Raw genomic sequence first — 15,215 nt, 5'->3', positions numbered from 1 at the left:
ATGAACTGAACTTCTTTGGGCACTACTTTCGTGCCAGGAGAGGCATGAGAAGCACACTCTGGTTGACCAGAAGGAACACATTTTTGAGGACATGTTGGGGTAATGACGCAGGTGGCCTGAGTCACCTGCCACCCTTGGTCTATGCTGGCAGGTCAGACTGGGGACTCCAGTTCCCTGGGTGGGCAGGCTAACTTGTCGCCGCCGCCTCTGGTATGCCTGCTCTTGTTAACGTAGCTGTGGTCCTTGGGGCTGGCTTGGTGACTGTAAGCTGTATCTTTCAACACTCTCTGTTCTGAAAAAGAGAGAACCCTGTGTTAGTGGGAATGCCCCTATGCTGGGACCTGGAGCTGTCCTGGGTGCTGATTTAACTCTGAGGCACAGAGTCCTTGGCGAGGCCCCAGTTTCTCTCCTAGGACCTGTCCAACAGCTCTTCCAATCGCACAAGGATCAATAGCCCTGCTCTCTACACCCAATTTGCCTTTGATTGGTTTCTGGTGGTGAGCAGTGGCTGATGCAGGCTTGCCTTTTTGAAGGGATTCTTCTATTCCTTTGCCTTTTTTATCGTGGCTAAGATACTGCAGAAAGTGCCGCATCCTTTTTGGGCTTTCTGGTGAAAGCTCTCTCTTCCCTGGCGAGAGCTGGGGGTGTTTGCTCCCAAGGGACTCTCCTCTTTCCCTGACCTGAGAAGTGTGGCTCATCCCACTTGCTTGAGAAGCCTTTAGTCCTGAAGACCTTTCTTTATACTCTCCCGGTTTGGGCCTCCAGTCGTCCTCCCTCTCATCAGTCGAGGCAAACTGGCCCTTCCACGGGTCCCTGACTTTTGGTTTCCTGGGTTCCTGTTGTCCCTGGTTGCTTCTCGTTTCTTCACGTTCTCCTGGTTGGAGTCTCCTAACACACCTCCACTCCTCAGCTGGGGCAGGCATCTTGCTCTGGCTTTTTGTTTCTTCATGCTGTCCTGGTTGGGGCTTCGTGAAACCCCTCCACCCCTCAGCGGATGCGAGCATCTCCCTCTGGCTCTTCATTTCTTCATGCTTTCCAGGTTGCAGCTTCTTACAGCCCCTCCACTCGTCAGTTGGGGCAGACATCTCACTCTGGCTCTGAAATGAGTCCTTAAGTATTGGTTTTTTGAATTTCTGCTGCCCCTGGCTGCTCTGTTCACTCACGTTGAGGTCATATGGCACCACCTGGAAAGCTGGCGCATCCTCAATAGCATTTTCCCTGTGGGAACTGGAAAGAGACCGGTGAGAAGCCAAGATGTGTGCAAGAAGGAGCACTTCAGTGTGAGAGTCTTGAAGGAGCTCACCAGTGGCACGGCCTTGAGCCACCTGTGTTTTAAGGCATGGCTCCTTTGGATGTTGGGCAACTGACTTTGTTGGTGGTGAAAGGGTTTTCCTAGTGGATGGAAACCCCAAGACAGTCCCATTCTCCCAGCGTCTGCCCATGCAGTTGACTGTGGGCATCTGATAAGGCAGTCTGCCCTCCTGTCCAGTCAGAGGGGCCTCTGAGGGCCCATAACTGTCACCAGGTGAAGTCTTTCCTCAGGCCCTCTGGATTTCTTTCTTTTTTTTTTTTCTTTTTGCGGTACGCGGGCCTCTCACTGCTGTGACCTCTCCCGTTGTGGAGCACAGGCTCCGGATGCGCAGGCTCAGCGGCCACGGCTCATGGGCTCAGCCACTCCGTGGCATGTGGGATCTTCCCGGACTGGGGCACGAACCCACGTGCCCTGCATCGGCAAGCAGACTCTCAACCACTGCGCCACCAGGGAAGCCCACCCTCTGGATTTCTGTATGCTCAGGTGAGGGAACAGGGTGGGAACTCGCCAGGGTGGGAACTGTTGCTTTTGTTATCTATCACTTTCATTCCCTGATGGGGCTGAGGTTTTCCAGAGAACTTATTAGCAAAGTCGGCTTTTGAGTGTGCCCCAGATTGACAGGTGGCAGAGGGGGAAAAGGTGGACCTTGGAGAGGACAAGGGTTGAGCCCCACATGGCTTGAGATTTATGGGCTCAAAGGCCTGGTTGGGTAAGCCCCACCTGTGGCTTACCTGCCACCTTATAACATGTGCTTCCAGCATGTGCCGAATCCTTGGACTGAGGAAGGAAAGCTCATGGGAGGAGTCTACACAGGGTTTCCAATGCTTCAAGGATGCTAGATTTCTGAGTTCCTTGTGAGGGTGGGGCTTAGAAAAAGCACATTTGGCAACAAGCCAGGATTGACGCACAATCACAGGTATGAAACCTTGACTAATCTGCCTCAACTTTGTGCTCAAATGGGCTTTCAAGTTTTTTTCTAGATGTTTCTCCTCTGGGCTACTGGGTAAATAGTGTCCAGAGTTACTCTTCAAGGGTGTCATCAAGTATCTTTCTGACTTCCTTTCAGAGTTTCTGTGCAGAAACTTCACTGGGAGCCGGGCCCTGGAGGAAGCTTTTGAGATCCTCCTCAGACATGGCCTTAGACCCTTGCCGAAATCCTTCCCTGGGAGCCGGGCCCTGGAGGAAGCTTTTGAGATCCTCCTCAGACATGGCCTTAGACCCTTGCCGAAATCCTTCCCTGGTTGGAATTGCATTTGACCCTTCCTGTGGGATCTCCTAGGGCACCTGGACCTTATCTTCTGTCGGTCCAGTCTCCTTTTGCCTGTAAAAGCAGAGGGCTGCCAGGGTCCCTGCTTGCCCTGTGCCTGATAAGTCCTTAAAAAATGGCACTGAGGGGAACTCAATTCCAGAGACAGAGACAGGTGGATACTGAGGGCCAGGCCCCTCTTGGTTTCATCTTTGATGAGCCTCTTTTGAAGATGTTGCTTCTGGAGATCAGGGCCAGTTAAGTCCTCATGATGAATGGAAACTGACCTTTGGGCCTGAGAGCGCCCCCTCTCTTGGGGAAGGTTGAGAATTAGTTGGCTAAAGGCTTTCTGAGATCTTTTGACCACAGAGGGTGAAGGCGCCCCACTTTTCAGTTGCTTCTGCAACAAGGGGCATTTCAGACATTGAGTTTCAGTTGGGATAAAATTTAGTGTGTTGTTCTGAAATGTAGGACAACCTAGTCCACAGGTACTCATCTGTGGTGGAGAATAAGGTGGTCTGAATAGGAGAGAAGATGGGAGGTAGGGCTGGGCCTGGATCTGAGCCAGAGGTGGGGGCTGGCAGGGAGGCCAGTTTTGAGTGAAAGGCTGGGGTGGGACCCCTGGGCAGGGCAAGACTGGGGCCTGGGTCGGACCTAAAGGTATTCTAGGTTGAATTGAAAGTGGAAAGCCATTAGAAACTCCACTGAATGAAACAAAGGGTGCCTGGTGTTGAGAAGAGCTCCTAGTAGCCACCAGGGAGTCGCTGTGCATAGAGGGGAGACCCCAGTAGAGCTGGCTGTATTTCTGTTCCAAGTGGTCCCTCAAGACCTCGGAGTGTAAGAGCTGCCGAGGACCGGGTCGCTGCTCTGTTTTGTCTTTCATGTTCCAGAAAAATTGAGGGGTTGTGTTGTCCTGCTCAGCACCCAGTGATTTCCGCATATTCCCTAAAGTGTTCAGGTGGTCGTCTGAGCTCATTTGTTCTGAGAATGACCCATCCTTTTCTTTCTCCCTACAAATGTTTGGTTTTACTTTCTTGGTGATTAGAATCTGCAGCAGCTTCTGAACTTCAGGGTTGACAAATGGGGGGCTACCAGTCTTTACCTGCTTGGCTGTGGGCCCTCCCGAGAACGGGGCCCCTGGTGGCTGGTGGGACAGGTGTTCTTGCCAGGCCTCACTCTCTGATGAGGTGAGGAAGAACAAGGCCTTGGTAGTCTTCCACCAGAAGGACAAGAACAAAATGGGATAGCACGCGAGGCCAAGACTCAAGATGTCTGCAATGGTAGACAAAAGAGTTACCTGGAGATGAGCTCTTTGCAACAGTGCCAAGGGTGATTCTGTTCAAGTTGGATGGGTCTTGATGTTCTGTTGACAGGGTGGAGGCCACAGGTAAAGAGCCCTGGGTCGGAGGAGCCAGGGCAGCTGATGGGCAAATGGCAGGAACAGCCTCTTCTGCAGGTTCCCCGCAGGGCTGGTGGGCTCCAGCAGGCTCTGCTTTGCACATCTCACAAATGGGGTCTTGACAGGAGAGCTGATGGAAGCTGCCGTTGTCACGGAACTTCACCAGGTAGTGGCAGGAGACATGAGGCACAAGCTGCAGCCAGGAGCCCCCAGGGCCCGGAGGGCTGGGCAGGGCAGGCAGGGGTGGGCACCTGTGGCCCACCGCCCTCCACGGCCCCCATGCTGACTTCACAGTGCTCCTGCTGTCCCTCACCCCAGGGCTTTAGACATACGCTGTCCTCAGGGCTTCCCCTCGCATTTCAGCCCCAGGCTCCCTGCAGCCCAGGTGTCACACCATAGGCTTGGGGTGGAAGAAGAACCCAGGAGAGAAGGGAAAGATTCTTTACCTATGCAGAAGTGAAATCAGGGCCTGAGCCACTTCCGCAGCTTCCAGGCAATATGCGAGATCTGGAAATCAGCAGAGTGGGTCATGATGGTGAAGGCAAGGGCCTGGGGGCTCTTACAGGAGCCTGAGTGCAGTGTCCCTTTAAGGGGACACCATTGGGAGATTGGAGCCCAAGCACCAGTGTCCAGGGCCACATGATCCCTGACAGTGATGGCAAAGCTCATGAAAGGATTTATCATTTACAAAGTACTTCCATATCCATTACCCCTTGCTTCTCTCACATCCTCCCTGTGGGGGACAATGGGCAGGGGTCACCTCACAGAGGAATCTGAGCAAAGTTAAACAACTTGTCCACCGTTGGACCTGGAGGTCCCACCTCCCAATCCAGGTGCTATTGGTCCACTGTAGCCCACACACCCCTGCTGGGCCGCACCCTTTTTCCAGGCCCCTTACCGCTTCATTGTGCCCATGGAATCTGGGAAGTATCTGGGTTCTGCTCTCCTTCCCAGGAGCCTCCCTGAGGGTTCTGTTTCTTGAGGGACAGGCCTTGCCACTGGCCTCCTGGGAGCCTCTGGAGCTGGGCCCTCAGGGCTGGGAGAGATGGGGGCTAACACTCGGGGCACATGGGGATGAATGGCACAACTTACCTTCCCAAGCTCTGTTTTTCTTGTTATTCTTGCGTCTCACCTTTGGCTCTATTTGATGCTGAGAGACAGAAAAAACGAGGACCTGGGACCCAATTCTAACTCTCCCCTCTCTAGACGAGCCTCAGACACTCAGCGACCATACATAATATGATTTTCTACATTTAACTAACAGAGCTTTGTGGTTTTCTTTCCTTTCACTAATTTTAAAAGAGGATAAAAATATTTTCTGTTTTCCTTCTCTGAAGAACATAAAGAAGGATTTTCAATGTGAGATTCACCCTGGATTTCTTTCGTCACTGATCCTCTGCTCAGGAAACACTCACATTCTCTGAACTATGGGTTGATCTGAGCTCCAACAGGTGGGTCTCTGCTTCCCGAGGCCAGGGCCACTCCAGCCCCTGCTCTGTGAGGCTGCCAGGGCCTCAGCACTGCCAGCAGATCAGCCCTCATCCGAGACACCTGTTCACAGCTGGTGATCCAGTACTCATGGGCCTGTTCTCTGGCTGAGATTGAACTCGGTATCCAGTCCTCGCCCTCCAGTCACTGTGTGTGAGACTTGCCCTGGAGCCCTTTACCATACCTGGGCAACTGGTCTGAGATCTTTGGATAGAAATCCTAGTGTTCACTCTATCCCCTGCCCGGGCTGGCTTGTCCTTACAGGGATGATGTTCTATTCTTGGGAGTAGATGTCCTATTCTTTCCCATTTCAGGAGTGTCTGTAGTTGATTCAGAAAAGTGGAAATAAGAATAGAAAAGAAGAGAGAATCACGTGCTTGTGCGTCTGGCCCAGGGGTTCCTTACCTTCCTGATGTCTTCATGTTTCCTAGGAGGTGGCGAAGATACATTATTCTTGAGGTAGGGGAGTAACAGGACAAAGAGCCCCAGTCCACCCAGAGAGCCGATGATGATGTCATTCACCCAGTGAGTGGGACAGGGGCACAGACTAGGATCAAAATGGCTTTTCAGAAAAAAGAGAGGATTCTCCATCATCTGAATCACACTGCTGCCCACAGGCAACTGAGCACAGGGTGTGCACTTGGTGACTAAAATACTAGGCTTAAATGGTAGAGCTGTGGTTTGGTCACAAAGGGCTCCTGAGGGTGTGGGAGGGAGTCATAGAGGAGGAGTCATAGAGGAGTCATGGCCCCTCCCCACGCATCCGCCCCACAGCTGTATCCCTCCACCCTCATGGGTCTTCTAGACCTTAGTCAATTTTCTATTCAGTCCACCTGGAAATCACATTTTTCCTGGTTCCTCAGATCTTTTGGGGATCTCGGCTTGAACCCACCATTTTCATAGCCTTTGAAACTCTGAAATTCTCCCAGGATTTTGGCTGTTTCCCAATGATTTAGACTCTTAGAATCTCCTTTGTTCACAATTCCATGGTTTTTTCATCTCGCATATTTACATTTAAGTTGTATCAATACGTTCTCAGCAAATTTCAGTTATACAATACAGTATTATCAACTCTGGTCACCATGTTGTACATTAGATCCTAAGACTTTCATCTCATACAAAGTTTGTACCCTGTTGCCACCCTCTCCTTATTTCCCCCAACCCTAGCCCTGGGCAAACACTCCTCTGTTTCTATGAGTTTGACTTTTTTCTTTGTAGATTCTGCATATAGTTGATAATAGGCAGTGTTTGCCTGTCTCTGTCTGGCTTTCTCTTAGCATGATGTCTTCTAGATTCATCCACATTGTTGCAAATAGGAACACCACTTTTCCCATATAATAAGTTTTTGACTTTCATCAACCCAGAAATAGAACTTTTTTTTATACTTATTTAATTTTGAATATTTAATTGGTTATAGTTTCCATCCACCTTTGCCAACTTCACTCAGAATAATTAACACAAAAATTCAAACTAATGATTATTATTTCAAATAGACAAAACCAAGTATAATAAAAAGATAAGTAATTAAACTTCTAAGTGATATGTTTTGTGTTAGTAACCTTTTATACTTCTGAAGTTAGAAAAGCTTCACAAAGACTGTACACACACACACACACACACACACACACACACACTCTGACAGATGAATGCAGTATATTCAAATCCAAAAATTAAGCATGTCCTCATTTTCTCTAAATCTTTTGTATATTGTCTTGACCACATTTCTTCTCACTCTGCCCCAAATAGACAGTCTCCATTCTCCAGAGTTTAGAAACATGTGTGGAACACCCAGAAGTCAGAAATGGGTCAGGTGAGCTTAGGTTCTAATCTTTAGAGTAGGCACTGGGACTGGAGGACCAAGGCCTGGGTTAAAGTCATCTACAGTAGCCTTTTCTGATATCCCTAGTGGGTTCTACACATATTCTCTTTTTCAGAATACACCTTGCCTTCCCCCTCCTACCCTACCCGCTCCAGACCCTGGAGCTTCGAGTCTTGCCTGTACCTTCTAGACAGGGCACTTTGAGTCTTATAGGAAATCCCCTATGACATCATTGGACATCCCTTTTGGCAGGTGGAATTGGGTATTCACTTAGGGATTGTACTTTTTCATCACTACCTGGTTAATTTTTCTTAATATGTGAAATATTTATTTGGCTCTACTGTCATGAATGTACATGTTCAAGAACACGTCTCTAGCATCTACTGTTGCTTTTATTACAGTCTCTTCACCCTTTATGATATTGTCACTGGGGCATGACAGTCCTCAGTGTGAACAGCTAGGGTACCTGAGGAGCATGGAGGTCCCTAATTTAGACAAGTAGAATCAATGGAGATCATGGTGGGTCCTGATTTCTGCTTCATTTGCACGGGGACTTACGGATGACTAGTTGAGAGGGAGAAAATCCTGGAAGCCAGAGTCTTGGCGGGTGTTCCCTTCAGGAACCCCTGCAGGCTCTCATGGTGAGGATGGAGAGAGGTGCCCTGGTGGCTCTGGAGGGGGTGGGGACGAGGGGGTGGCCATGGAGCTTTGTACGTAGCAGAATCTTACTCTCCAGAGAAAGGACTTGGCCAGAGTGCAATTCTGAAATCTCATCCCAGCTAGAGGAAATAAATTCTCCCCCAATGCAGCCTTCTCCCTCTTTCCTTTTTCATGTGATGCAGTGTGTTGGGGGAACATATCAGCAGGGGATAGGGCTTCAAGGAAATGCTGCAGCCAAGGCAAGGAGTAGGGGCAGGGGAAAGAGCCATATCCCTGGGGAGAGTCAGAAACACTTGTGAAGGCCACACCCTCAAACAGAGGCCCACTAGAGACTGGGATTTACTGCAAGATTAGAGAATGTCTTCCCTCCCCCACAGTTTACCATCACACCCGCAGGCCTCCAGGACAGTTAAGAGTAGATCACCGCCAAAAGAACTGCAAGACACAGACTCAAGCTGAGCAACAGTACTTAGGGAAGCCCCAACGTCAAGATGAGAAACAAGGGACTTCCTTGGTGGTCCAGTGGTTAAGACTCTGTGCTCCCAATTCAGGGGGCCCAGGTTTGATCTCTGGTCAGGGAACCAGATCCTGAATGACGCAACTAAGACCCGGCTCAGCCAAATAAATAAATATTTTTTTTAAAAAAAGGAGAAACAAAAACAAGGACATTAGAGGAATTTGAAGTCTTTGGCACTTATGTTACCACAAACATTAAAAACAGAACAGCTGACAAAGATCAGAAAATTATATCTACATAAAGGAGGAACTTCCAAGGAGAAATGAATGCTGGTAAAATGAAATCCTTGAGTTTTCTGCTTCTTAATCAATCTAAAAAAGAACTGTTATCAGCCCTGGTGGCCTAATGGGTAGCATATAAGTGTTTTAAGGGCCAGTAGTAACAATGTGTTAAGGAATTATGGCACACGGATAAGTGAAATTAATGACAGCCACGTCACAAGAATGGGAGAAAAGAATTGGGAATACTATGTTATAAAGTTCCTGAACCCATGAAGTGGTGTGGTGGTATTTCAAGGTGTGATTAGATTATTTTAAAAATGCATATTGTAAACTCTAAGGAAACCATAAAAAATGTAAGAAGTATAACTTACACTCTTAAATGAGGAGATAAAATGGAAGCATTAGGGGAAACTGGGAACTGGGTACAAGGAACAGTCTGTACTATTTTTGCAACTTTGCTGTTATTCTAAAATTATTCCCAAAGTAGTAGTTGAATATGCTCCTTAAGTGTACCTGCTTAATTATGAAACTCTGTCAAATAAATTAATGGTGCATCTCTTGCCCTCAGTTATGAATTTTAGAAAAGTAAAAAATCCTGGAAAAATGAGCACATTTAAGTCAGTTTCTCCACCCCACTCCAGGTGATTCTCTCCACATGGTCCCTCATTTGGCTATATAGATTATTTAGTTCTTTTTAGGATGCTAATACAGCTGTCACTCTAGCTACATATGCCCCATTAATGTATGTAAGAGAATATGCCCACAGAGATTGCTGGATATATATGCCCTTATTCATGTTTTCCAAGACAAAAAATAAACAAGTAAGAGGATTGATTTTATTCAGCCTTTTGCAATAAGAAGATCAGAATGCCTTGCAGGGTGGTTTTTGCCTTAGACTTTTTTAGGGAAAGTAGAAAAGTTACAGGTGGGGCTGATTTACAGTTGGAATTATTTTGCAATTAGGTGAAGTCTCAGTTAGATGAACAGGAAGGTTCATCTCTGTGTCTGGCTAGTTTTAGAAGGACAAACAGTTCTGAGCTCAGCTAATCATTTCATGAAACAAAGAAAGGGAAGTTGAGAGATCAGTGCCTGGTCTTATGAGCAGGTCAAGGCAAAAGGGGAAAAGTTGGTATTTCCGTGGTCACAGATAAACAAGGGAGTGATGTCCAGGTCTTAGGGGAATCCTGAGAAGGCCTGGGTAGCAAATCTTATCTTAAGTGGGGTGGTCCTTTGTGATACACAAAAGGTGGAGGATTTCAGAAAACAGAGGATAGGGTGATTTCTTAACTCTTGCTATTTTCTGAGATCACAAATCACAGGTAAAATTCAAAACTGTTGGGCCTCAGTTTTGTTCAGGACCAAGAAGTGTCATTCACACTTCTTGAACATCACAGAGACAATCATAAACCTTTGAGTGGATCAAATCTGGGTCTGAGGAATAATCTCCTGAAGACTCTTGTTTGGCGTTGTTCCTGCAAAATCATTTGAACAATGGTTGAGAAGAAGTGGAAAAGATGAGCGTTTTAGAGTTCTGGAGATCAGGCGTCTTAAAAGAGGGATTCTAAAATGAAGAAGAGAAATATTAACCTAAAATATTATAGTAAGTAAAAAGTCTGTACCCTCTCTTTTCCATGTGAAAATCAGAGGCAAAATCATATCAATTTAAAATTATGTTTAGTAACTAATTTTCAGTATTTTATCTTATTTAAAAATGTATAGGTATCTAAAGAATACTATTATTTAACTCAGTTTAGCATAAGTCTAATGTTTTAAGTTACCTAAAGATCTTGGAAAGTATCTTCATACCACAAAGCATAAGCACTGTTAAGATAAGATTGGTTTGAATAATGATTCAATTTGGTTAAAGAAAAATTTACATTTTTCATAATCTGACACATCTGGTAGATACAATCCTCATTTATTCAATCAGAAAAATTTTATAAGTTTAGGAAGAGCATATCCAAGTAGAATAAAAATGTTTGATGTTGAAAACATAGCTGTTTTTATTAAACCAATAATATTAAACGAGTCTTTTTTGACAAAGATTTGCCTTAATTATGTAAACTTGAATTTTAAAAACTTTTTAGTTAGTTTCCATAAGAATACTTTTTTAAGCATATGAAAATATCAGAAGTTCAGTTTCCTTAATTTCTGGTAATTTTAGAACTGTTCAATTTATGTGTGTTTGTTTCTGTTTAAGCTAATCCAAACGGAATTCTCTTTAAGAAATTTCATAGTGCAATTTTGTAATACCATCCAAAGGTAGACACTTACTACACATTACTAGACAAAAATACATACAGACAGACACAGCTAGAGAGCTTCAAGTCTACAACTTTAGCCATGCGTTGGACAAAAGCACAGAAATACTAATGCATGATCCCTGGGCCATATAAAAGAGTTAGCTTTCATCCTTGTCCCACCGATAATTGCAAAAGAGATCTTCAAGATTCCCTTTGTCCTGGTGTGTAATCTGATGGATGCTGTGTAGTAAATTTTCGTCAAGTAGCCAAGAAGAGACCAAGTGGCCATCTGGGTGTCTCCAAAATCCATCTGAGTGGCAAAACATCCAGCTTGTTTCCAATGAGACTTTTCAGCCTCAGGTATTAGCAGGCTGTTGTGCTGTAGGTTCCTTAAGTAGAGTTTCCCATGTCTAAAAAAGATTGAGCAAGGGGAAGCATGTAGGTAGCAGAGGACAGATTTTCTTGGGAAGTGGCTCTGTTAACATTTTTTTTCTTTTTTCTTTTTTTTTCTTTTTTATTTTTTTATTTAACAAATTTAATCAGTTATACATATACATATGTTCCCATATCCCCTCCCTTTTGCGTCTCCCTCCCGCCCTCCCTATCCCACCCCTCCAGGCGGTCACAAAGCACCGAGCTGGTCTCCCTGTGCTATGCGGCTGCTTCCCACTAGCTATCTACCTTACGTTTGGTAGTGTATATATGTCCATGCCGCTCTTTCGCTTTGTCACAGCTTACCCTTCCCCCTCCCCATATCCTCAAGTCCATTCTCTAGTAGGTCTGTGTCTTTATTCCTGTCTTACCCCTATGTTCTTCATGACATTTTTTTTCTTAAATTCCATATATATGTGTCAGCATACAGTATTTGTCTTTCTCTTTCTCACTTACTTCACTCTGTATGACAGACTCTAGGTCCATCCACCTCATTACAAATAGCTCAATTTCATTTCTTTTTATGACTGAGTAATATTCCATTGTATATATGTGCCACATCTTCTTTATCCATTCATCCGATGATGGACACTTAGGTTGTTTCCATCTCCGGGCTATTGTAAATAGGGCTGCTATGAACATTTTGGTACATGACTCTTTTTGAATTATGGTTTTCTCAGGGTATATGCCCAGTAGTGGGATTGCTGGGTCATATGGTAGTTCTATTTGTAGTTTTTTAAGGAACCTCCATACTGTTCTCCATAGTGGCTGTACCAATTCACATTCCCACCAGCAGTGCAAGAGTGTTCCCTTTTTTCCACACCCTCTCCAGCATTTATTGTTTCTAGATTTTTTGATGATGGCCATTCTGACTGGTGTGAGATGATATCTCATTGTAGTTTTGATTTGCATTTCTCTAATGAGTAAAGACGTTGAGCATCCTTGCATGTGTTTGTTGGCAGTCTGTATATCTTCTGTGGAGAAATGTCTATTTAGGTCTTCTGCCCATTTTTGGATTGGGTTGTTTGTTTTTTTGCTATTGAGCTGCATGAGCTGCTTATAAATTTTGGAGATTAATCCTTCGTCAGTTGCTTCATTTGCAAATATTTTCTCCCATTCTGAGGGTTGTCTTTTGGTGTTGGTTATGGTTTCCATTGCTGTGCAAAAGCTTTTAAGTTTCATTAGGTCCCATGTGTTTATTTTTGTCTTTATTTCCATTACTCTAGGAGGTGGGTCAAAAAGAATCTTGCTGTGATTTATGTCATAGAGTGTTCTGCCTATGTTTTCCTCTAAGAGTTTGATAGTGTCTGGCCTTACATTTAGGTCTTTAATCCATTTTGAGCTTATTTTTGTGTATGGTGTTAGGGAGTGATCTAATCTCATACTTTTACATGTCCCTGTCCAGTTTTCCCAGCACCACTTATTGAAGAGACTGTCCTTTCTCCACTGTACATTCCGGCCTCCTTTATCAAAGATAAGGTGACCATCTGTGCGTGGGTTTATCTCTGGGCTTTCTATCCTGTTCCATTGATCTATCTTTCTGTTTTTGTGCCAGTACCACACTGTCTTGATTACTGTAGCTTTGTAGTATAGTCTGAAGTCAGGGAGCCTGATTCCTCCAGCTCCATTTTTCGTTCTCAAGATTGCTTTGGCTATTCGGGGTCTTTTGTGTTTCCATACAAATTGTGAAATTTTTTGTTCTAGTTCTGTGAAAAATGCCAGTGGTAGTTTGATAGGGATTGCATTGAATCTGTCAATTGCTTTGGGTAGTAGAGTCATTTTCACAATGTTGATTCTTCCAATCCAAGAACATGGTATATCTCTCCATCTATTTGTATCATCTTTAATTTCTTTCATCTGTGTCTTATAATTTTCTGCATACAGGTCTTTTGTCTCCTTAGGTAGGTTTGTTCCTAGATATTTTATTCTTTTTGTTGCAGTGGTAAATGGGAGTGTTTCCTTGATTTCACTTTCAGATTTTTCATCATTAGTATATAGGAATGCCAGAGATTTCTGTGCATTAATTTTGTATCCTGCTACTTTACCAAATTCATTGATTAGCTCTAGTAGTTTTCTGGTAGCATCTTTAGGATTCTCTATGTATAGTATCATGTCATCTGCAAACAGTGACAGCTTTACTTCTTCTTTTCCGATTTGGATTCCTTTTATTTCCTTTTCTTCTCTGATTGCTGTGGCTAAAACTTCCAAAACTATGTTGAATAAGAGTGGTGAGAGTGGGCAACCTTGTCTTGTTCCTGATCTTAGTGGAAATGGTTTCTGTTTTTCACCATTGAGGACGATGCTGGCTGTGGGTTTGTCATATATGGCCTTTATTATGTTGAGGAAAGTTCCCTCTATGCCTACTTTCTGCAGGGTTTTTATCATAAATGGGTCTTGAATTTTGTCGAAAGCTTTCTCTGCATCTATTGAGATGACTATATGTTTTTTCTCCTTCAATTTATTAATATGGTGTATCACACTGATTGATTTGCATATATTGAAGAATCCTTGCATTCCTGGAATAAACCCCACTTGATCATGGTGTATGATCCTTTTAATGTGCTGTTGGATTCTGTTTGCTAGTATTTTGTTGAGGATTTTTGCATCTATGTTCATCAGTGATATTGGCCTGTAGTTTTCTTTCTTTGTGACATCCTTGTCTGGTTTTGGTATCAAGGTGATGGTGGCCTCATAGAATGAGTTTGGGAGTGTTCCTCCCTCTGCTATATTTTGGAAGAGTTTGAGAAGGATAGGTGTTAGCTCTTCTCTAAATGCTTGATAGAATTCGCCTGTGAAGCCATCTGGTCCTGGGCTTTTGTTTGTTGGAAGATTTTTTATCACAGTTTCAATTTCAGTGCTTGTGATTGGTCTATTCATATTTTCTATTTCTTCCCGAGTCAGTCTTGGCAGGTTGTGCATTTCTAAGAATTTGTCCATTTCTTCGAGGTTGTCCATTTTATTGGCATAGAGTTGCTTGTAATAATCTGTCATGATCTTTTGTATTTCTGCAGTGTCAGTTGTTACTTCTCCTTTTTCATTTCTAATTCTATTGATTTGAGTCTTCTCCCTTTTTTTCTTGTGAGTCTGGCTAATGGTTTATCAATTTTGTTTGTCTTCTCAAAGAACCAGCTTTTAGTTTTATTGATCTTTGTTATCGTTTCCTTCATTTCTTTTTCATTTATTTCCGATCTGATTTTTATGATTTCTTTCCTTCTGCTAACTTTGGGATGTTTTTGTTCTTCTTTCTCTAATTGCTTTAGGTGCAAGGTTAGGTTGTTTATTCGAGATGTTTCCTGTTTCTTAAGGTAGGATTGTATTGCTATAAACTTCCCTCTTACAACTGCTTTTGCTGCATCCCATAGATTTTGGGTCATCGTGTCTCCATTGTCATTTGTTTCTAGGTATTTTTTAATTTCCTCTTTGATTTCTTCAGTGATCACTTCGTTAATAAGTAGTGTATTGTTTAGCCTCCATGTGTTTGTATTTTTTACAGCTCTTTTCCTGTAATTGATATCTAGTCTCATAGCATTGTGGTCAGAAAAGATACTTGATACGATTTCAATTTTCTTAAATTTACCAAGGCTTGATTTATGACCCAAGATATGATCTATCCTAGAGAATGTTCCATGAGCACTTGAGAAAAATGTGTATTCTGTTGTTTTTGGATGGAAAGTCCTATAAATATCAATTAAGTCCATCTTGTTTAATGTATCATTTAAAGCTTGTGTTTCCTTATTTATTTTCATTTTGGATGATCTGTCCATTGGTGAAAGTGGGGTGTTAAAGTCCCCTACTATGATTGTGTTACTGTCGATTTCTCCTTTTATGGCTGTTAGTATTTGTCTTATGTATTGAGGTGCTCCTATGTTGGGTGCATA

General features: G+C 44.0%; 1 protein-coding gene across 1 annotated transcript in view; it reads right to left on the bottom strand.

The window, feature by feature from the left end:
• Positions 1–329: 329 nt before the first annotated feature.
• Positions 330–15,215, bottom strand: part of LOC132491699 (spermatogenesis-associated protein 31E1-like) — a 53,232-nt gene continuing 38,346 nt past the window's right edge. The window contains exons 2-7 of the mRNA XM_060100530.1: positions 5,851–6,143; positions 5,050–5,107; positions 4,404–4,464; positions 3,856–4,181; positions 2,044–3,737; positions 330–1,481 (exon numbers count right to left, since the gene is read on the bottom strand). Coding sequence (XP_059956513.1) covers positions 330–1,481; positions 2,044–3,737; positions 3,856–4,181; positions 4,404–4,464; positions 5,050–5,107; positions 5,851–6,143 — 3,584 coding nt within the window. The remainder of the gene's footprint in view (positions 1,482–2,043; positions 3,738–3,855; positions 4,182–4,403; positions 4,465–5,049; positions 5,108–5,850; positions 6,144–15,215) is intronic.

Source organism: Mesoplodon densirostris, chromosome 6 (assembly GCF_025265405.1).
Source record: "Mesoplodon densirostris isolate mMesDen1 chromosome 6, mMesDen1 primary haplotype, whole genome shotgun sequence".
Taxonomy (NCBI): domain Eukaryota; kingdom Metazoa; phylum Chordata; class Mammalia; order Artiodactyla; family Ziphiidae; genus Mesoplodon; species Mesoplodon densirostris.
This window is presented reverse-complemented; position numbering and strand designations above follow the sequence as displayed.